Genomic DNA, 21668 nt, shown 5'->3' on the forward strand with positions numbered 1-21668 from the left:
ATAACAGTTGCTTGCCATTTTTCTTCAGTGAGATGGCCCAGTGGGCTTGTATTTGTTTTGTATACTAATATGTTCAAGGAATGTGCATGTGTGGTGAAGGAACAAAAGCAACAGACTTTGTATATTTTTTTTTATATCTGAGCAGGTAGAATGTTAAAACAGATATGTATACCCCAAAATTGTTTGTCACATCCAGCATCTCAGAGGCAATATCTGGTTAGCAGGTCTGAGACAATGTCCCTTCTTGTAGTTTCTGTTCAGGCTGCTGTGTTGCCTCTTGTTCAGCTGGAAGGTGAGACAAAAATAGGGGAATCCGAAGTATTGTGACAATTGAAATTTGGGTTATGGTGCAGATGATGCTAAAGGTTATTAGGGCAGGGAGCACTGAAGGTATCATGGAGGATGTGAAGGACCAGCATGCAGAGGAGCTGAAGTGTTGCTGGGAGTGAGCTGAGAGCACTATAAAAGGATGGCACATGGTGGAATGGGTATAACGAGGTTACAGAGGACATTGGGCATCTTACAGTGAGGAAGAAGGAATTACGGCATGGATGTTGGTTAATGGAAGCCTGTACTTTATAAAATCTCTTTAGAGTCCTGTGCTATAAAAGTATTTTTATCAAATTACAAATGTCATTTGGCTATGCAGACAAGGAAGACACAGTAAGTCAGGCAGCTCCTTAAGATAACTCACTGCTTCCTTTTTGGCTGTGAACTTGCCAGTTTCCTTCAGTTAGGCCCATACCTGTGTGGGAAAACTCAGATGCCACAGGCTTGCCTACAAGCTGACTTCCTCTGCTATTGTAGTTCCTTCCCAACTTCATTTGCTCTTCTCCATTTCAATATCTCACCTTTTTTTTTTTTTTTTTGTAATAAAGGGCATTTATTATATGTTATGATTCAAGCAATGATGGATTGCTCAACTGTTTTCATCAGGCTTGCATGCATCTCTTTGCTACAGAATTCATACTGCATGTGACTGATTTGCCTTCTGATTTCTTACTGTCCTTCATTACTAGCTTTTAAATATGTGTGTAGATAGTCCTCATTGAGCTTGCCTTTTTCTCACTCCTGCAATTAGAGCTAGAACAGGAAAGTATTTTATTATTTTTTTGTTTGTTTGTTTGTTTGCTGGCTTGAGAAAGGGCATTTTGTTGTGCTTATCAGACATGCTGGACTGTGATGTGCCTAGGCTGTTCTGCATAGGGATGTTCCAAGCCTCTTTAGGGGGACTGGAACTGCACCAAAGGTTAGTTTGTTTTTTTTTTACTTTTTGAAATAATGTAATCTGTAGACCTCCACTGAACTTTGTGCTCTGCTTTTGCCAGACCTTTAGGGAAGGTGTATTCCAATTACTGACTTTACAAGACCCAAAGTTTGGCGCTGAACACTGACATAGGTCGTATCTCTTGCTGTTTAATGTGTAATCATGCAAGTCTGAAATCTGAATTCTCTGCTCTCCCTGTGCAATCAGGTAGAGCCAGCTTTGCCGCTGATCAAATGGAGCCAGGAGACAGACTGGCCTGCTCCCAGCGCCCAAACGGGTTTGTTTATTTAACACGGGTCTTCTTTTCCTCACTAATGAATGGCTTTCAACCTGGGGCATCGCTAGAGCCCTCTCTTTATGGCTGTGTGGGAAAGAGGACTCGCACATCCATCCCTCCCTCCCTCTCGCCATGACGCCAACGGCTGCTCCCGGCGGCTGGTCCGGGCCGGCACTGGAGCGGGGCCACGGAGTTAGTCAGCGCTCGCCCTCCCCGCGCTGCCCGCTGGGGGTCCCGGCGGGGCGCGGCGGGGCCGGGCTGCGGCGGCGGGGCCGGGCTGCGGGCCGGGCCGGGCTGCGGGGGGCGGCCGCGCTCCAGCTGTTGCCGCGCTCCGCTCTCCCCCCGGGCGCTCCCCCCGCCCCGCCGGGCAGCGGGCCAATGAGCGCCGCGGCCGCCGCCCCGCCGGCCAATGAGGGGGCGGCGTTGGGGCGGGCGCTGCCGCCCCGCGGGGGGAGAGGCGGGCGCTGCGCTCCGCTGGGCTGCGCGGCCGCTCTGTGCTTCGCTCGCTGCAGCCCGCTCGCGGCGCGTCCCGAGCCCTCCGGCCGCCCTCTCTCCTTCCTGCCTGGCGGAGCATCTCGCCTGCCTCCTTCTGCCCGGTCCCCGCGCCTCCGCGGCGGCGGGGCTCCAGCACTGCTGAGCGTCAGGCGCAGCGGCGGCGGCAGCACCACCATGGCGGTGGAGGAAGAGGGGCTGCGGGTCTTCCAGAGCGTCAGGATTAAAATCGGTGAGCGCGCGGGGCAGCGGACAGGGAGCACCCGCTGGAGCGGAGCGCGCCGAGGTGCCGAGCGCCCCTTCGCGCTGCTCTGCGTCCCGCCGGGGCAGCGCCGGGGGCGGCGGGGCGGGCGGTGCCCGCGGCCCGGGGGGGAGCTCCGCGGGGCGGGCGGTCGGTGCTTGGGAAGCGGCCGGTGCCGCGGGGACGGGCGGGCAGCGCCGAGCGTCCGGCAGGCGAGCGGCGCCGGCGGGAGTCTGGGCGACGCAGCATGTTCGGCCGATTTCGCGGGTTTTTTTGGTGGTCTTTTTTTTCTTTTTTTTTTTTTCTTCTTAGGGTGTTTTTTCTTTTCTTTTTTTTTTTTCTTTTTCATTTTTGTTGCTAAGCTACGCTCTAAAAGTTTGAAGGCTGTCACCGAGTCTCAGCGCTATGTGTCACTGGCAAAACTGGTGTGAAGCCGGCCCAAAAGCGGCTGTGTGCAGGAGCCGCTGTGTCAGCCCCTTCCCTCGGCGAGGGGGACAGGCAGGGACTGCTGTGCCTTCCTCACAGCTTCCTCCGACTCGTGCTTTTGGAGATTCGCTCTTCTTGCTGTTGAGCGAGTTCCAAACCACATTATTAGAAAGTAAGCGACAGATGTCAGCGAGCGGATTAAACTCTCCCTGGTCGAGTTCTGAGTGTGCCGGCTGGGAGGGAAGTCCCTCGTTTCCGTAAGACAATCAGTCCCACATGCTGAGGGAGCGGTTCTCCTCCCCGGGTTGGGGCTCGGGGGCTCCGAGCTGCAGGGGAGGTGGCGAAGTTCAGCGCCCGGCTCACAGCGGTGGGTACCGAGGGCGTGTGGCTTCCTAATAAAGCTCTTGGAAAATCTCCCTTTGCGTTTCCCTTCGTTCGGAAGTGAATTTGCAGCCACCAATTGGCGTGTTAGATCAAACTGAAATGTGAGATTACGTAGAAAATCTCATTATTGGATAGTGGCATTAGCATTTCAAAGAGACCGGTACTAGGATCGTTTCCTCGTTAATTGTCAACAGGTAGTTTAGTGATAGCAGTTTTCAAGAGTTAAAATTTTATCATATAAACTAAAAATAACGTGTTCCTTTTATGTTCTTGTGTACATCCATACAAGAGGTTCAGTAAGACTACAGAGTATGGTTGGAGACTTGTTCTCTGTCTCTTTTCAAAGAGGGGAGGTGAACATAAAAAAGGTCTTTTCACAAGGGAGAAATCCGGACACCGTGTGAGTGATGATAATTGCAAACTCTTTCTATCTGGTGATTTTCAGTAAAAGGGCTAAGAACACATCTCGCGTATAGGATGATTACTTGTGGCTAAGGTGTTTGTGTTTGATTAGTTGGGGGGTTTTTTTGAGAAAAAAACAGTGATGATCTTATACGTGAATGATTGAAGTCACGAGAGTGTGGGAATTTCTTTGATTTGTTGAAGAGATCGAAGACAGTAACAGCAGCAAAAGTCTTGAGATGAATCTCATTATGTCGCGGACTAAAGTTAATCCTGCCGCTGACTTAAGCTGTCGGAGCGGAACCCCTATCAGAGCTAAGCGCTTGATTACTGTAGAACTGCAGCAAGGCTCCCCGCTGGTTTTTAGCCTGAGGATAGCGAGAGGAAAAGCCGCGAGCATCGCGGGCGCAGCCGTGCTCGTGCCGTCGGAGCGGACGGTGTTTCCCGGAGGATGTTGAGGACAATGCCCGGCGCTGCGCCGCCGTTCCGCCGCTGCCCGGCAGGGGGCGGAGCCGAGCGGTTCCGTCTGCCCGCGCCTTTCTCCACGGGTGTTTCTCCTCGCTGTAGCTGGCTGATGTCTCTTGGGAAGTTTGTCAGGAAAATAGGAAGTGTCAGGATTGCTGGGATGGATTGAGAGAGTATTCTTAGTCACGCTGGTCTCGTAAAGCAATCCTAATCTTCTAGAATTTGTATGTGGAAGCTTGTAGCCTCCCTGCAAAAAGTCCCGTGACTGGATCTGAAGGCAGGTCACAGACTCACGGAGTTGTTAGGGTTGGGAGGGATCTCTGGATATCACCTAGTGCAAACCCCCTTTCAATGGGTTAAGAGAAAAGTTATTTGAGGGCAAAAAGATAAGTCATTTTCCATGTTGATTTGCTTTGATTTATCATGCTGTAGACATGGTCAATTCTGTTCTTTGGGCGCTTGTTTCATAGCCAGGCTCTGACTGATCTCTGACTTTCAGATATTCTGTGCTTGATCTGATAATATGTTTCCTTCTCTGTAGCACCTCTGCTGGCAAGTCATGAATGGGGGCACTGATATACAGGAGTGCCTTAGGATGAACGGGATGAAATGTAGGATCGATGCATTGAGGGATCAGTGCAAACAGAGTGGACACCCGTGTTTGGTATGCCTCTCTTAATGGGGAGGCAGATGCAGTTGGGATGCTTCTGCCTGTGCAAAACATCTGTAGCCTAGAGATGTTTGAATGCCCTAATGTAATGTACTGCTATAGCTGGCTTGTCCTGTATTTCCAAGAAGCTGCAGGTAAATGAAGGTATTTTCTTCTGCTCGTATAACTTGTTCTTTTGGGACTGATGGGCTGCATGGGATCAGCCACATTTAGCTAGGTGGGTAATTACATCCTGGATCTCCTAAGTGCTTCCATGTTCTGAGGAGTGTTATTTCTAGTCATGCCTGGATTTAGCTTGAGCCATCTGTCTCCTTTTTTGAAAATGTTGAAACAGTTGAGCTTTGTAGGAAGTTGTGTGTTTGCCTCATTCAGTTGAACTGACAGTGGTGTGGCACCTCCTAAAGATGTCTCATTGAGATGCTGAAGTTGTGGACTAGCAATGTGAACTCTATCAATGTGGATACCAGTGTTAAGAGGACTTGTTACTGTGCTGCCTCTTGTCCAGTTTCTTTTGTGGTTAGTTGAATTGAAAGAGGTTATTGCCTGGCAACTTCTGCTCATGTTGCAAGGAAGTAATGTACAGTAGAAAGAAAAAGGTAGTACTTGTGTTAATGAATGTACTGTTTAGATGTCTAGTTGAAATTGATTTATTTTGGCTTCCTATAACTGAAACCGTTGTGCTTATGTCTTTTTTTTTTCCTTAATTGAAAATTATTTTTACCGGAATCCCTTATACATAAACAAAACAATGTGTCATGTAAGACTAAACAAGCACTTCCTATAAGATTGCCATTTTGAGGAAGTGTGCAGTGCTGATATTTCCATGAGTCAGTGTTTCAAAACCTGAAAGGAAACAACAGAAGGCTCTATGGCTGATGATTGGCTGGAAAAACTACAAAGAGAGTCCTTCTGCTTGACAACATGACTTGTTGCACTGTTAATTTTAATAAATATGCTGTACTTAATTGCTACTTTTTTGTCCTTAAATGGCATCAACTACTAAACTTTCAGCTGAAAAAATAAAAGCTCATGTTTGGCATTTCAGCAGAGAACCTGCTGCCAGATTTTACTTTGTGAAATTGTTTATACTTGAAAAATCTAAAGAAACAGCTCATTTGTGAATTTTCACTTCAACAAGCTTTTAATGTCCCTGAAATCTAGTACTTAGGGGCATTAGGCTCTGCTTTAAAATAGTATTTTTTCTAGCAGTAGTAGAGCTTGTTATAGTTCTGTCTGATAGTTTGGAAGTAGTAATTGGGGCAGGAGGATATTGCACACTGAGAATTTACTGGGGCTCTAATAGAATGAGGAGGACCCTTTGCTCATCGTTCTGTTGACCTGACAGATAATAACAATCCACTTGTGCAGTGAGCTCTCGTTGCAATTTAAGACATTCATGAGCTTTCCTTTATCATCTTTCTAAAGGGCCATTTTCTGGTTACAAAGTGTTGAGGTCTTAGTCTAAAATGTGAGAATTCCAGCAGCATAAGCTATCCTTAGCACTAAGTGTGATCAGAATCACGAAGCAGTGAAATATTTGTGATAGAAGTTGCCTCCTACCTGATGTAGGTTGGTGCTTCACACACAGCTTACCCTGTTCTAAACTCACCCCATTTTCTAGGAACTGTAGGACCTTGTTTATGTCCAGTTAACAAAATGAGGATGGTTGGTCTGTAAATGTGCCATCTCTTTGCCTCTTAGTGTGCCTTCTTTACTAATTCATGCAGAGCTATGTAGTTTAAGACACTGTGAAAGCAGTTAAACTTTGTGAAACTGAGAGTCTTGGGTGAAGTCAGGCAGAGTATTTATTTAAGTGCTGCTGGTGTTTAAGCAGGTCAATTGCCAAAAGAAGGTATTTACCGGCTTCCACCATTAAACTTGGTACAGAGTAAATGTTTGAGAGATGTCTCTGTGTTTCCCAGATTAAGAAGAAACTTATCTTGTCCCTGACAAATTTAAGGTCTCCCTTAAGTCTAATGATACTAAGGTTGTTCAGAGGAATCCATTTTGTCTTGAGAAGATGTCTCTTTTAATGTCTGCTGGGATTTAGTGCCCTGTCTTAAGTGGTTACTTGTAGAAGTAATTACGACTAAATATGTTCATTGCATAATACTGTAAAAGGATTTATTCCCATTTAAATGGGGCAGAAGGTTGTGGAATAGATATTTTTAGAATTGGAGAGTTTTTCCCATGTACCTTTCTCTCTCTCGCTATGTATAAATGTATATATATATTTATTAAAAATGGGAAATTATTATTTAGGAAGTGTGAAGTGTTTCTTATAAAGATAACATTTTTTTGGTGTTTCTAAGTTAGAGGACCAAGAAGTAAAGGAAGAAAGAAAAGCTGTTTGTATCTCACCCTGAATATATTCAAGACTTCTCAAGATCTTTTCTTCACATTAAAAAGTTAACAAGTACAGCTTAAACTGATGTTGCATAGGTAAAATAAAGTGGCAACTAAATGTTCCTATTGATTGATTGCAGCAATGCTAATTAAGGCTTGAAGTCTCACTGGCCATACAAGGTGCAGAATAAATTATGCAGATTTGCCACTGCTGTTTCAGTATTGGCAATTGCTAGATTTGGTGGTGGTTGTGTTCTGACCAGCTTGTGTTCAGTGTGCTGAATGGAAAAGGTCTGGGACTAGTGTTGTTTCTAGAGGCAGAGTGCCATGGCTGTTTATGGACTGTCAAGAACAGCTGTGGTGGAGCAAAAATGGAGACCATATTTTCTGCAAGTGAGAGGAGAAAATAGGGGTAGCAGTGGAAAATGCTGCAGTGAATGTAGTTTTGAAGAAATAGAAGATGCTTATGTTTGGGGCTGCCAGCCTGATATGAAATTCCATAGCCTTACTTTCTTTTAAGTAGAGAAGGATTCATATATGAGTGGAAGCCCATGTGTTTTGGTTTTTAGGGTGTGTAGAGATACATTCACAGAAGTGAATCTGTTAAACAGATCTGCTCAGGGCCTCTGATGTCAATAAGCAAACTTGTTAGGTTTTTTGGTCTTCTGGAATTGGTACATTTGAAAAATCTGGTATTTAATCTGTCTCATGAGAAATAAGTATTTTCTTGTCTCTTCATGGAAGTGATTGTCTGGTGGTCAGAGTACCAAATTTTCTTACATAAGGACGTAAAAGTGCTACATACCTTTCTTGGTTTTCCAGAAAATGCTTTTGAAAACTTCGTTGCATTGAGTTACTCTTCAGACTGATGAATGTGGTTTTTTTTGTTGTTTTTGGGTTTTTTTTCTTTACTATTTCACTATCATTGGTTAAAACCAAATTTTTAGTTCTGCAATTGTTGGGTTAGTTAGATGCTGGTTTTAGCTTCCCTTGCTCTGTTTTTATGTGTCTGTTCTACTTGATGCTGTTCTTTGTTTTGCATATTGCTTCAATTCTGTTTGATAGCTGCAGTCCAAAGCATGAAATCACAATATGCTCACCCAAATTAGTACCTTGATGCTGCTGAGAAGGCAGGTCTTGTCTTTCCCCTTCCCTACTCATCTTGCTCCCAGCCATGAAGTGCTCTTTGCACACCTGCTGTTGACTGATGTTCCACTGCTCACAGAAGAGAAAATCCAGATTAATTTGCAAAGCAGAACCAAAGAATGCAACTTAATTTTCTTTTCAGGTTTAGTTTTCTTCCCATTTTAGTGAGCTGTGCACTCCAGTCGTTGTCAGAGGTGTTTCTGTAGAAGTATCCAAGAGCTTGGCTGGGAGTGTGCGCTTGTGGGAAATGGAGAGGACAGCAGGTGCATCCTTTGCTTTCATGTGTGTGCGCTGGCAGCATCATGACACTGCCTGACTCTTTCTATGCTCTTCAGTTCACCCCCTTTCCTTACTATAGGTTTTCTTGATGTTGCTGTATTTGTTAGCTGCAGTACACACCAACTTGGTCAGCTGCTCTGGAGAACAAATGTTGAAACTCCAGTGAGAACAGCAAGAGGATTACCTGATAAACTGATGTATCTATATCTCTGACCTGCTGGAGAACTGCTTGGGTCTCACACTCAGTTCGGGAGCCTTAGCTGTTTATGAAAGTTTAGGTGTTTTAGTTGGTATTAATAGTCACACATGCCCTATTTCTCCATCACACACTTGTCTTTTAAAGATGAGGCATCTAATGTTGATTATCATATTTATGCTTAATAAAACTCCCTCTCTCCTTTCTCTGCATCAAAGCAAGATTTCTACTTATGCAGTTACGTTGTCAAACGCTGTTATCATATAAAGTCATTTGTTGCGCTGATGCTCCTATTTAAGGAAGACCTCATGTAAACACTGGACAGTGTTGCCTACACCAAGATTAGAAAATACAGTTGAAAAACCCCATAAAAAATACCTTTGATAGTATTAATCAGGTTAAAATTCCCTCTGTCCTTTCTCACTGACTGATTTCCATTACAGGAGTGTGAATTAGGAATAATTCTATTAAAGCCAGTAATTGTACTTCTCTGAGTGTCAAATTAAGTCTTTGAGTATCTCATGTAGCAATGTTTTTTTCTTGGAGGAGGATGAGGTAAAATCCACTTTGGATTGTTAAGGAGTACTTAATACCTCTCATGTTATTACAACTCACTTTGCAAAGGGATGTGTTTGGAGAATAAATCTTACAGCTAGCTCTTGTGAGAGCAAGAAGCCTCGAATAAAATCAGAGGCTTGTAGACTTGGCTGAGTACTGTAAAAGATGTAAATATCAGACAGTTGCATTGCTCATACTGATCTGACCAACAAATGTTCAGCCAAATATGTCAAAGAAAAAGTAATGTGTGTGTGCCAGTGGACTATTAATGCTTCTGGGAAACAAGTCACCTAAGACTTATATCAATAGTCAAAATATGCATTAGTAAGTCTTAATGCTGTGCTTTTAAACTTTCTAGTACTGGAGGTTTATGTATTTTGTGGTTACACCAAGGAAAAGCTCAAGCTTGGAGTTAATAACAGGTTGTATTTTATTAAACTGAAAAGCTGATTGTGGACTTGCCCATTCTAACCTTCTGATTTTACTGACATTTGCTAAACCTTATGAAGTGTTTGTTCTTTAGCAGTGTCTGATTTCTTCAACGTGGTGGACTGGTGACTGAATTTAGGATCCAAATAAAAGCTTTGTTTTGGAGTAAAAACAAAACAAATCTAACTTCCTTCCTCTCCCATCCTAACCTCTACCAAGGGGACAGGAACTTCCCTGAAACTTCATGTGTTGTTTTCCTCCTATAGAAGACTTTCTGGGTGAAAGTTTTGCACAATGAGATTTAAAGCTTTAAAATTGTGAAGAACTGGAATATTTTTGCCCTGTTTTCCTTTCTCAGATTTTAATGGATCACTGCCAACTGTAAAACACTTCATATATTCAGTGGAAAGTTTGATGTCTTTGAGGTTTGTTTGGGTTTTTCCCCCCTTCTGCCTGAAAGGGAAAAAATATAGTGTATCTGTATTTTTGAAGTCTGTTGAGGAAAGAACACAAATGTTGAAGACTTCTGAGGCTTCTGATTAATGTTTCTGCTGTTCAGTTTTCATTCCAGACCTCTGAAGTATTACAGGTTTTTTTTTTTCTCCTTCGCTAGAGACTTGTGTATTTGCCTGTTATTACCTCTCAGGGAGCACTGGGGCAAAACGAAGGTCCCTTCATTAGCCCAACAGCTGAATCTTGCTGTTCCCTGCTGCTGAGGTGTGTAGCTGTGACTGCATTGCCACTGACTGAAATGGATTAGTGTGATGTGATGGTAACAGGGGTTCACTTATTTAAGAATGACTGGTAGGTTTGAACAGGTAGCATTTGATGCAATGTTTAATTTGCATAAATATTAATGTTCTTTTATGTGCTGCTAGTAGGTGGATGAACATTAGGTGAAGTGTCTTAATTCTTCCATGTGCAACAAATGCATGAAAAGTCTTGAAGCTGGGAAGAACACCTATTTCTGTGATGCGGGGAGGAGGGGGATGCAGATCTGTGTTCCATAAGATGCATGCTTAAACTTTCTTTTCATACATTACAGTGACTTTGGGAGGAAATATACTTGTCTGTTTGTCTCTAAACTTGTTACCAAGAGATTTCAAAACCCATTTAGAAGAAGTTTGCATTGAAAGGCCTGAGTTTGTGTTTAATAAAAAGGGAAGATGAAACACTGGAGATGTTGTGTTTCACAGGGAGCAGAAGGGAACTTGTGAAGGAGTTTTATTTCCAGGATTTTTAGTCTGGAGTGGTTTTGTTTGTTTTTTTTTTTTTTCCCATTTATAGATATAAGAATAAAAAATTTTAGTGACTGAACTTTTTTTTTATAGCAATTTGCAAATTTAAATTCCATCCAGTTCCAGTTGCATGGAAGGCATGTAGTATAAATCAGCTTTACTGTTTTTTAAATTTTCTGTCCTTTTGAGTTTCATTTAGCTTTAATATTCCAAGTATTGGAAAATGGACAATTTGAAATACTTTATTTACAGTTGTGCTTCTGTTATGAATGTTTGTACAGATTTCTTACGTTTAAAAAAGCAACTCAAAAAACCAGATGGACTGGTGGCTGAGTTTTAAACTCCTTAAAAATAAGAGGGAGGGGAAGAAGTTTATTTTTATTACTGTTTCCAATGCCTTCTAAAAATATTTCTATTTACAAATTGTTTACAGCTACTTACTTTTGTTCAAGAGCTCTAGAAGAAAACAGTTAGTTAGTGGTAGCTTTTTTACAAGGCTGTAGTTGATTCTTGCTTGTATTTCCCAGCTGGTGTTGGAGTACATCTGGAATCTATGAAATTCCTTTCTTTGTTCCTCATTTCCTGTTTCATTGAGTACTACAGTGCAACATTCTGAAAGCTATTTCTCTTAGCATCTTCTAAGATGTGCATTTTAAACCAATTGGTGAGTTCTTAAAGGTAGTTACATGTTCTTGTGTTTAACAATGTAATTGAACAGTGAAATTGAACTGTATTATGAAACTTCTCAGATGCTTTGTTGTCATGTTTCAGTGAAAAATAGTTTCGTTGATTTATCTGGCTGTCGTTCAGCTTGTAGAATTGTAGGAAGGAGGGTGGTAGAAATAGAAGAAAAATCTGGTCGATAGTACAAAAGCTGCCTTTCTTAGTCTCTCCCTCCCTCCCTCTCTCCCTCCCCCTGCCCAGGAACAATCACCAGTTTGTAATGGAAAATTAGATCTATTTTGCAGGAGACACAGGGTGTGACATCCTACAGTTGCTTTTTGATTCTGGTTTGAAAGGCTGGTGACTGCTATGGAATGCATGAAGGCAACCTTGGAAAATTGAGCTCTGACACTGTGGCACAATGTGAGAGCTGTGTGTGTCCAAAACAAAACCAATCCATCCTCTCCAAAACAGCCACATTTACATTAAATTTACTGGTTGGGATTGCATTCTTGCAGGTAATTCATAATCAGTAAAAAAGAGAGGAGATTCTGTTGTCTAACAGAATTGCTCTCATTTTTTCCAAGTAGTTGTTCTGTTCTTCCTGAAAAAAGTTGTGCTTTTATGAATACTTCATGTATCTGAGTGGCTGCCCCAAGTTTTCCAGAACAAATACAAGTTCTTCCTAGTCCAGTGGTCGGCTCTTCTGTTGTTGCTGTTTGTGTGCTGTTTCTGAGATTGCAGCTTTCGTTCTTTTGTGCTGTCATTAGTCATGGAAACTCTGTAGTGGTACAATATATGGTCAAAAACGTCTTCACAAAGCACCTGCCCTTAAGATGAGGCTTGCATTCAAAGCATTGTTTTTTCTCTTTATATATGCGCTTGCTGTTTTCCCTTCCATTTTTGATTTGTGGAATTTCTCTGAACTGGCAGCATCTGCTCTCATGGAGAACTTAATATTGGGGAAATATTTCTCTTATTTTTAACTGCTTTTAATACATTGTAGCGGAGATAAGCAAGGAATGCTAGCACTGAGACCTGTCAGTCCTCTACAGATTGGATTGGTACAGTTTCTTGTCTTCCTTTGATTTTTTTTCAAATGTCCCTGACAGCAGATATATAATTGATTACATGAAATAGGTTGTACATGGAGGTAGTTGCACGTTATATTTTTTCTACATATTATAAGGAGCTGAGGGAAGAGCTACTTGTTTCCCACAAGATATGCAAAAATAGTGACAGAATTGTGAAACTCCAGCAGCTGTGTGTCTTTCAGCATGTTATATGGGTACAGAACCGTTAACTGTACTGCTCAGTGTGTCTGAGAATTTGGTAAACCCAAAAGCCATTTTTCTCTGAAGGTGATTATTGTTGCTATTAGACTGTATTATGCCCTTTTTTGGGGATGCAGTAAAGGTCCTAGAAAACTTGGCACCTGCTCTGCTCAAGTTAGAGGAGCTGTGCTCCTGTAAATTTTGTGTACTGTTGTAACTGTCAGTAAGGTGCTCGTCTTGATCTATGCAAATTCTCAGTAGCCTGGACCAAGTCTGGTTCTAAGAGACTTCTTTCAGAGTACTTATCCCTGCAGCACTGGTTCATTAACCTATTAGTTCAGTTCCTCAAATGGTAAAGTTGCATTTTACCTCCAGGAACATAATGTTCAAGTTCTGAGTTTTGTGTAAAGTATTCCCTGGTAGATAAGAGAAAGGACCCATCAGCTATTTTTGCAAATGTTCTGTGGCCTGTTCCTCTTTATAAACTTTAGTCACATTTACAGTGTAGATATTTCATGTTTAAGACTTTGGCTGATGTTGCATACTATTCAAGTTTCAAATTGTTAAGATACCTGAGGAACCACATTTGTGCTCTATTAGCATTTCTTGCCCTAAGTGTAAGGCAGGAGTTGACCAGCACTACTCTTACTTCTGTAAATATTTGTCTTACCCTGTGTTTGTAGATTGTTCCACATAATTAATTTTGCTGTGTGCTGAGGGCCAGCAGCTCTTGGATGACTCTGCTTGACCACTGTGAACACCCGAGTTCCCACTAACAGGAGCTGCAGGTAGTTGCTGCAGAAAAGGCTTAGGTGCTTCAGAGATGATGACGGCTTAGAAAGGAGATCGTGGTCAATGGTCATAAATTCAGCCCTGTTTAAACCTGGGGGAACTGTTAGTGTCCCTTCCCTCTCCTACTGATGTGTAGGGCCAACCTCTGTGCTCTGTGGTGCCTGCAGTGGGCTTCAGGAAATTCGTGTTGCGTGTTAGAGTTGGAAGGAACTAGATTTCAAGATAGCGTGCCTCTCCCTGCTCCCTCATGGCTTTTTATTTTTTAGGCCTAAGCAAAATTGCCTGAGAGAGAGGAAAAAAGCTAGTTTTTATTCAGACCAATACTCCTGCCTGTCTATTTTTGAATGGTGATTCTGTGATTTTTGACAGGGAATAAAATGTGCCTGGGGGAATTTGGAATGTTGCAATAGAGCAAAATCATTTCAGTAAAAGTGAAGCTCTAACAGGCTGATAGTGTGTTTTGACATCTGATTCTGTGACAGTATTCCAGAAAGTTGTGAGTTTGAAAGTGGGAAAAAAAAAAAAAGAGCTGAATTACTTATAAAGCCAGCTTCAATATTACATGTAACCAGTCTCTGTAGCAGTCTTGTGGAAAATGTTGTCGTTAGTAAAGTTTCCTGATCTTTAACACCTGCAGGTTACTGGTATGCTGGTGCCCTCCTCCTGGTAATGGGAATTGGTCATCTAGTCCTGGAAATAACTGGTACTGCATGCTCTTGAATATGGTCTTCACTCTCTTGTGGAGAGTGAATCTCTGGAACTTAAGGTGTATTTTTCTCCTGGTCTAGTGGAATCTTATTCAGATTTAGTTGTACTGTGTCAAATGCTCACTTTTTAATGTTTGATGGCTGTTTGAGCTGTAACCAGAAGTACCAGATGCTTGTGAGGTGGGGTCTCTCCTTCAGCACTACCATATAAACTGCATTGGGAAACATATAGGAGCAAGGTTCTGTGCTTAACAGACCATGCACAGTGGCAGAATGAAATGGGGTCAGGCATGAATATCTTATCCAGGAAGGGCTTAGAACCAAATAAGAGCTTACATGTCTGTGAATTAGTGCCAGGCTGCAGATACGCCAAAACTCCTCTGGCTTTCCATGGGGTTAATTCAGTGCTACAAAATATGATCTGAAAAACCCACTACTTGTGTGGTGGGAAAAAACTGGGTATGGGGCTGGGTCACATTCCCTATTGCTCTCTCGAACGCCACAATACAGCATGTGGACAGGACCTTCTACCTACTTCCTTCAGAGTATGGAGTCAGCAGCAAGGCAGAACCTTGTAGCTGTGCCTTAAAGATAGGAATTTGGTACAGAGTCCCTTTGTACCTCTGGAGGAGGCAGTGATGGTGGTTTATCAGTGCCTTTGTTGTAGGTATAACGTTTGGTGTCTTCAGTGTTGTGGTGAAAGGCTAACATATTTTGCAGTTTATGTATCTTCTAGGATATCAGCCTGCAGGAGATAGAATTGGGGTATTTCTCTTTGGGTAGGTTGGGTTTTGACAGAGGCAAAGCACTGCGCTTTGATATAGTGCAGGTATCATGTACATTTATTTGATATTTTTTTCTTGCCATTTTGCCATTGTTTTGGTCATGGATGCTTGCTTTTTCTTTTCACCTTTTTTTTCCTCCCCCCTTGACAGAGTGTTGCTTCTCTGACCTCTGTGGTGCACCTGAAACCAGCTGTGCTGGAGTACTGAGCCTCCACAGCTGTGAGGGGAAGAGGGTGTGGGAAGGATGAGCCATAGCTCATGTGTGCTACCTTTTTTTTTTTTTTTTTTTTTTTTTTTTTTTGCTTTGCATTGCTTTCTGTTTGTTGAATGATAGTTTTCATTTGGGAACATGAGATTAACACTAAAATAGGCCAGCATAGGATGAAGATGACGATAATATAAAGCTTCTAAACATGATTTTGAGCCAATGGGTTAGCTTTACTTTAATCGGGATTTTTAAATTTTTTTTTTCAACAATCATTCAAGTAAAATCTTTGGAACAAAATAGCTTGATATCAAGAGTGTGTTCCAGTATTTCTTTAGAGGAATGAAGCACTTAGCTGGGTGTTGATGGGGACTAACATGAGTTCTGTTGGAGGGCTGTGATTGAGAGCTTTCAGGAGGGAGAAGGCAAGGAGGTTGAGACTTCTGTAAATTAAAACTAACTCAAAATGATGCTGCTCTACATCTTCTGTGGTATTAGTGGTGCCTCTGAAAGGTCTTTAGTTATACCCAGGCTTCAGAATCGTATCAGGAGTTATGTCTTAGCTGTAGACAGTGTAATCACTGTGATACAAAATTGGTTTGTACTCTTGTAATAATCCAGATTGGGGGGTTCAGCCCCAAACCTTCAAGATATAAGACAGTAAGTTTGACCTGGCCCACTTAATTCATTTTACAGTCTCCTCAGGTGTAATTTTTTAAGTTTATTAATTGCCTAATTAGCCTTAATGATAAATGAGTTTTTATGCTAATTGTTTGAAAGCCTGATTTGGGAAAGTCACTGAAACACTGTAGCTGCTGTTCTGCCTGTAAAACAGCCTGAATATTTGTCTCACTATGACATTATGACATCAGACGTATGTCTTCATTCATGTTCCTGGCAGCTGGAAGCAGTGTCTAAAAGGCTTGTATTGTTTACCCGTGTCTGCTAAGCACTGGTGAGCCTCCAGAGTCAAACCTTTGAAACTGAGGGTTACCATCATGAGGGTTGCTCATTGTAATCTCGAGTCCCTTTGTGTACGCAACATTCTTACCTTTACAGGATTATATATTTACTTTTAAAAGGAAAACACTCTGCTGTTTTCAGCCTATGGGATGGGTGGTACTTGTGTAGTGAGTAATTATTTGATTGTTATTATTAATTTATTACTATTATCATTGCCATCATCTGTATTCTGTTCTTGTAGTGGAATACATGGTTTTCTACCCATATGTTTAGTTCAAAATCTCCTCTGGCATTGTTGAGTTCTTTTGCTGCATTCCTTACTGTACAGTGGAATCTTTAATCATCCAGCCTTTTTCAAGGTAGAGTGGACCCTTTTAAGCAGGGGACAGGATAGAAAAATGGTATTTACCAGTCATGGTGCCAATTTCCATCTAATTCTAAATTTTTCTGGAAGGCAATTTTATTGAAGTGCTAAGGATCTTGGACCTGAGTATGTATCCAGTCACTGTTATTCCATTGTAGCAATCTTTCTGCTTTCTTCATTCGTGATGTGCCTTCCCCTGCTGAGAGGTAGAGCACACATGCCCCACAAGCACCTCTCCCAGCTATATGCAGAGATGGAATCAACTGGCTTTGGCTAAGCAGTGCCCAGAGTGATGAGAGAGCCCTGCCAGGGGAAGGGACAGGGGAGGACAAGCAGGATTCTGTTTCTCTGCCTAGCCAAGTCTTGCTTCCTTCCTTTCAAGATCCTGTTCTTGTCAATCTGCACTTGGAGTCAAATGCCTTCTGTGTCTTCCTGACATGACAGGGCTTTTGCAGTGAAAGTCCTGCCTGGCATAACCAGCATGGGAGAAATGAAGTGCAGTACTAGTAGAGCAAGTGTTTCTTACAAGGATCAGAAATTATGTTGATTTCTGTTCTCAGGGATTTTGATTGCATTTTTTAAAGTCAAAAGCCAAGGGCTGGCTAATACTTTATTTTGACACCTGGACATTTGCTGGACAAGCTGACTTCTTTTGAGTTGATGTTGCTTGTTTTAGCTGAAACAGTTGAGGGGTGTAGGAAGAGTTTAGCAGAAAACAGCTTTAGTACTCTATTTGGTTCTGGAGAATAGAAGCTAAAGAGGAAGCTATTATTAAGAAACTGGTACTAAATTGTTGCTTTCTCTTTCCCCCGTGTACCCATCCTCCCATGCTCGTTAGACTCTCCCTGTTGATCTGCAGTATTTAATACAGTTTTTGCCTTTCTGTAAGCTAACAGTAGTGGAATTCTGAGCACTGCACTGCCAAGGTCTTGGTCCTGTTGTAGAGCATTGTTTTGTGCAAATAACTTCTGTTCTATTTGCATGGAGTCTAAACAACGTAGAGAAGTCTGCTATAGCCTTAGTAGTAAATTTAATTTTATATTCTAGCTGCTTACCTTTTTGAAGAGCTGCTGTTCACTTTTGTTACAACATAACCTTTTGCTTAGCCTTGACAAGTGTTGCCCTGTTCTGAATAACAATGGTTAAGTACTCCACTGATCCTTGTGACCTTAGTAACAAAACTCCAGTGCCCTGCTGGTATAAGGGTGTGTTTTATTAATATTTAGAGCAGAATTGAATGAACAAAAGATTAATTTAATGTGAGGCTATCCTATTCCACTTGTCACGGAGCACAAAGTGGATTGCTTGGTAGAAAAAGGCAGGCTGGAAGCTGAGCATGACAACAAAGCAGGCAGGGCAATGATCTTGCCAGTGAGGTGGGGAATCATATGGTAGCCAGGCAAGGGTAGAGCAGGTTCATGACGTTAGCCAGGGTCAACCAAGGGCCTGGTGACCACCAGAGAACTCTGTAGTGATGAGTAGGTCCAAGGTAACACCAGAATTTAAGTCATCGGAGCAGAGTCAGGGTTGGTATGGCTGGGTGCAGACAAACCTGCGGAGCTCTGACAAGGGTCTGGGCTGGAAAGGTGTCCAGTGAGGCTGCCTCCAGTGCTTTCTCCCAGGGCTGCCTCCCCAGCAGCCTGCTCCGAGTTTACTCAGCTGCACTGTGTCACAGCTGGCCTGGAGCCGAGGCCTCCAGACCCCCGAGGGCTGGAGGAGGCTCTGCTCAGAGCCCTGGCACCACTCATGTTTGGGTAAGATCTTGTCTGGGCCAGCCTTAAATCACATAAAACCTTCTGCAGTTCCTGATCCTGGGATAACCATGGTGTGAATCGTAAAGGGTAAAAAGAGGAAGTGGAGATGCAATAACAGAAAATAGGCCTGCATGTTTTGTAACGCTGGCTGTGGCAATAAAACACATCCTGTGTGTGAGGGGAGCCAGCCCCCCGTTGTGATTGTTGCAGCCGCTGTGACTTGCATTGGGCGGTGGGTGTTTCCACAGCTCTTTGGGCATAAGGGCAAGTGTGGGAGGCACTGGGTATTAGGTAGCTGTTGCTACAGTATGTTACAATGATTGCTAATTAGACTGTTGGGATGGACAGAAAGTAAATTCTCTTGAAGTCTCTTTAACCTTTTGCAGCTGTGTTTTTATTCATCCATGTACTTTGACTAGTATCTTGCTCTCATTCTATGACATTTTTTAGTGATTTATTCTTCCCTCTTTCTGTGGTTTGAAAACTGTGTCTGATTTTTGTAAAGTTTCTGGTGCATGCTCTTACTTCTCTCTAGGCTGTGTCAAGTCTGCCCTTACATCATGTCAGCTGCATTCTGTTGAGTAGCAGAAGAGACGTATTAGAGTTCAGTGTTCCTTTGTTTCCTGCCTCTTTTCTTTCCCCTTCCCCAGAAGGATTTTTTTAGAGATTTCTCGGTGTTATTTCTGTGGGAGCTGTTGAAGGAGTCTTTGCAGCAGAGGGTTGTGCAGAAATTAGCTTATTAACTCAATCGTGGTTCTCCCTGCAGACCTGTACTTGAGATGAAAGGGTTGGTTCTGTTTGCATTCAAGTTTCCTGCTGCTTTGAAAGACAGTGGTGTGCCTCAGAACAGCAGTACTTGCAATTTGCTCCTTCCACAGAGGGGAGAGTAATGACCAGTGTTTTATAGATAGGCATGTGTTCTTCATCTTTGTCTTTAGTTCTGCTCGGTTAAAAGAAATAGAAGTTATCAGTGTTAATCTTTTTTTTTTTTTTCCCTTCCCTGAAAAGGCAATGATAAGTCATGCAAAATATTTTGAATTGTAGTCTAAATGTGTATTATGGTAAAGTCACATACTGGAGTACTATTAAGTGCATCTGAAGCTTGTTCTGCATAATCAAATTGCTTAGAGATTTTTATCTTCTTTGAAGATGCACATAAAGTCTGCACTTTGTGGGTTTAGTAATTCCTCGATTCATGGCATCAAGCATTCCCATATGTTTAAGGGTATCTTTCTTGTGTAAGAGCAGGGATATGACGGGCAATCAAGTTAAGCAAAGATTGAGGAGACAGGAGTTGCAGGGCTGGGGTGAGGAAATTCACAACTGTTATGTAAAGAAAGTGGTATAGGATCTCCCAAAACAAAGTTAGCAGAGAGCGCCCATGGGATGTGTTCAGTAAGTTATTGAATGTTTCTTTATAGCTTGGCTTGACTGTTAGTGCTGGAGTTTTATGTGAGTTCTTTTACTTAAGTGCAGTGTTGATTCTGGCACCGTGTAAGTTAGATTAGGTGCTCCTTTGAGCTGAAGGGTACAGCAGGGAGGTGGAAGTGGAGAGAAGTTGAAAGGAGGGCTTATCTGTTTAAGTGGCTTTTTCCTCCCTGCTGGGAAGACCACAGAGCTGTACTATCTATTCAGTAAACATCTTCCCCTGGGTGTAAGCTGTGCTGCTAATTTGCAGCTCTTAATGATAACAAGTGAGAGAACTTTATTTTAGAGATAATCCACTTGATACAGGCGGCTGTTGTAAAGCATTTCAAATGGGTATCTGTGGAGGGGCAAAAGGATGAGGAAGGAAGCTTGTTAAAGAGGAAGGAAGCTTGTTAAATGGGTGTCCTTCTCATTCTTGCAAGTATACTGTAAGTGGTTAAAGCTCATTGATGTAATTGGATTCCTTGGCAGATTTATTTTAGATGGTTATTTTACAGTTATCAACTGTACATGTTCCCCATCTCCTTCCATTTAAATGTAAGCCTGACTGGCAGCATTTATGACTTCTGATTCCTGAAGAAAATGAGGCCGGATTTATGTTGAAGGTTTGGAAATTCAGTTTCTAATCTACAAGACAGATTTTCGATACATGTGTTTATGTCTACTTTGCCTTTACAAAAGGGAGAGAACTAATGGAAGAGGTACCACTTGAACAGGTCTGGGTGTGGGTCTGATAATGGGAAATGGCAGTCTGGGTGTCATTTTACTCGAGTTTTGTGTTTCACAAGACGGTAACAGGTTTTTGGTTTGGTTTTTTTACCTCTACAATATGAACATGTGTCAACTTTGGTAGCCGTGCCAGCAGGAGTTACACAACTTGGAATGGCAGACTGTGCTGGACAGAGGATATCCCCTGAATTTGAGAATGAAGCTTGTAGCTGATAAATGCCAAGGCAAGAGTTAATTTAGTACCCAGTTTCCATAAATAGAGGAAGTTGATTCATACAGTCACTGCTAGAGAGTACACGAGTATGTCAGAAACCTCACTGTCTTGCTTGAGATCACAAATTTGCTGAATAATGTGGTGGACAAGTTGCAAAATTCAGTCTTCTACCCTAAGAATGGAAGATTCCCTTAGAAGTTAGAAAGATAAAATGGCGTGGAAAGAAATATCTCTCTCTTTTTTTTGCTGTAATTGTTCTCTTTCACTGGTTGGCTCTTCAATACACCAAACACTTTCACTTTTCCAGACACTTAGATGTATTTATGATGTAGTAAAAGATTAGCAACATGCAATATTTGATTATGCTCGTAGAAAGAGAATAGAGAATGCTTTCATCTCAGATAAAGCTGTATCAAAACCCAGCAGAGTAAGTAGTCAGAAATGAAAGCAAGGTTTTTTACATGTCAACTGAACAGAGATAGTTTCAAAGGTAAGAGTTGCTTGCAAGTTGTGTAGGGTTTTCTATATCTCTGTAACATGTGACTATACAGTATAAAGAACATATATTGTAAAGCAGTTACATAATTATTATGGTATATATTTTGCAGGTTATGACTGTGTGCAGTGTATTTTATTAATATATGTTATATATTATTGGGGAGAACAGTATTTCAGTTTGTATATATGCTTTACTGATCTCAAGTGTTGCTGTTTTGAGGCACATTGGCTTCAAATTACAGCAATAAACATGATGGGTGGAAGAGTCACAGGGACTATGGCTTGGGTTGTGCTGTCAGTGATAGGGTTGAGTGTATCCAGAGCTGATTTTAGGACCATCTCTGTTTCTAAATGTGCTAACCATCTGGCACAATTTATGCATGATGTTTGTTTTGTGCTTGAGGTTTGTTTTTTTTTTTCATTGAAGGGGGTTGAACAAATATACATACACATAAGTATTCTTTTGGACCAGTTTT

At 42.1% G+C, this 21668-nt stretch overlaps 1 protein-coding gene across 2 annotated transcripts in view; it reads left to right on the forward strand.

The window, feature by feature from the left end:
- Window positions 1–21668, forward strand: part of RASA3 (RAS p21 protein activator 3) — a 172317-nt gene that overhangs the window by 39873 nt on the left and 110776 nt on the right. Inside the window, exon 1 of one of the 2 annotated variants that reach the window (XM_066176709.1) lies at window positions 2053–2268. The exons of the other annotated variant lie outside the window; for it this stretch is intronic. Coding sequence (XP_066032806.1) covers window positions 2214–2268 — 55 coding nt within the window. The 5' untranslated portion in view covers window positions 2053–2213. Of the gene's footprint in view, window positions 1–2052; window positions 2269–21668 lie in introns of those variants that run through there. 2 annotated transcript variants of the gene reach the window in all.

Source organism: Chamaea fasciata, unplaced genomic scaffold (assembly GCF_029207755.1).
Source record: "Chamaea fasciata isolate MVZ Bird 193981 ecotype frontalis unplaced genomic scaffold, bChaFas1.0.hap1 SCAF_2, whole genome shotgun sequence".
NCBI classification, from domain to species: Eukaryota; Metazoa; Chordata; class Aves; order Passeriformes; family Sylviidae; genus Chamaea; species Chamaea fasciata.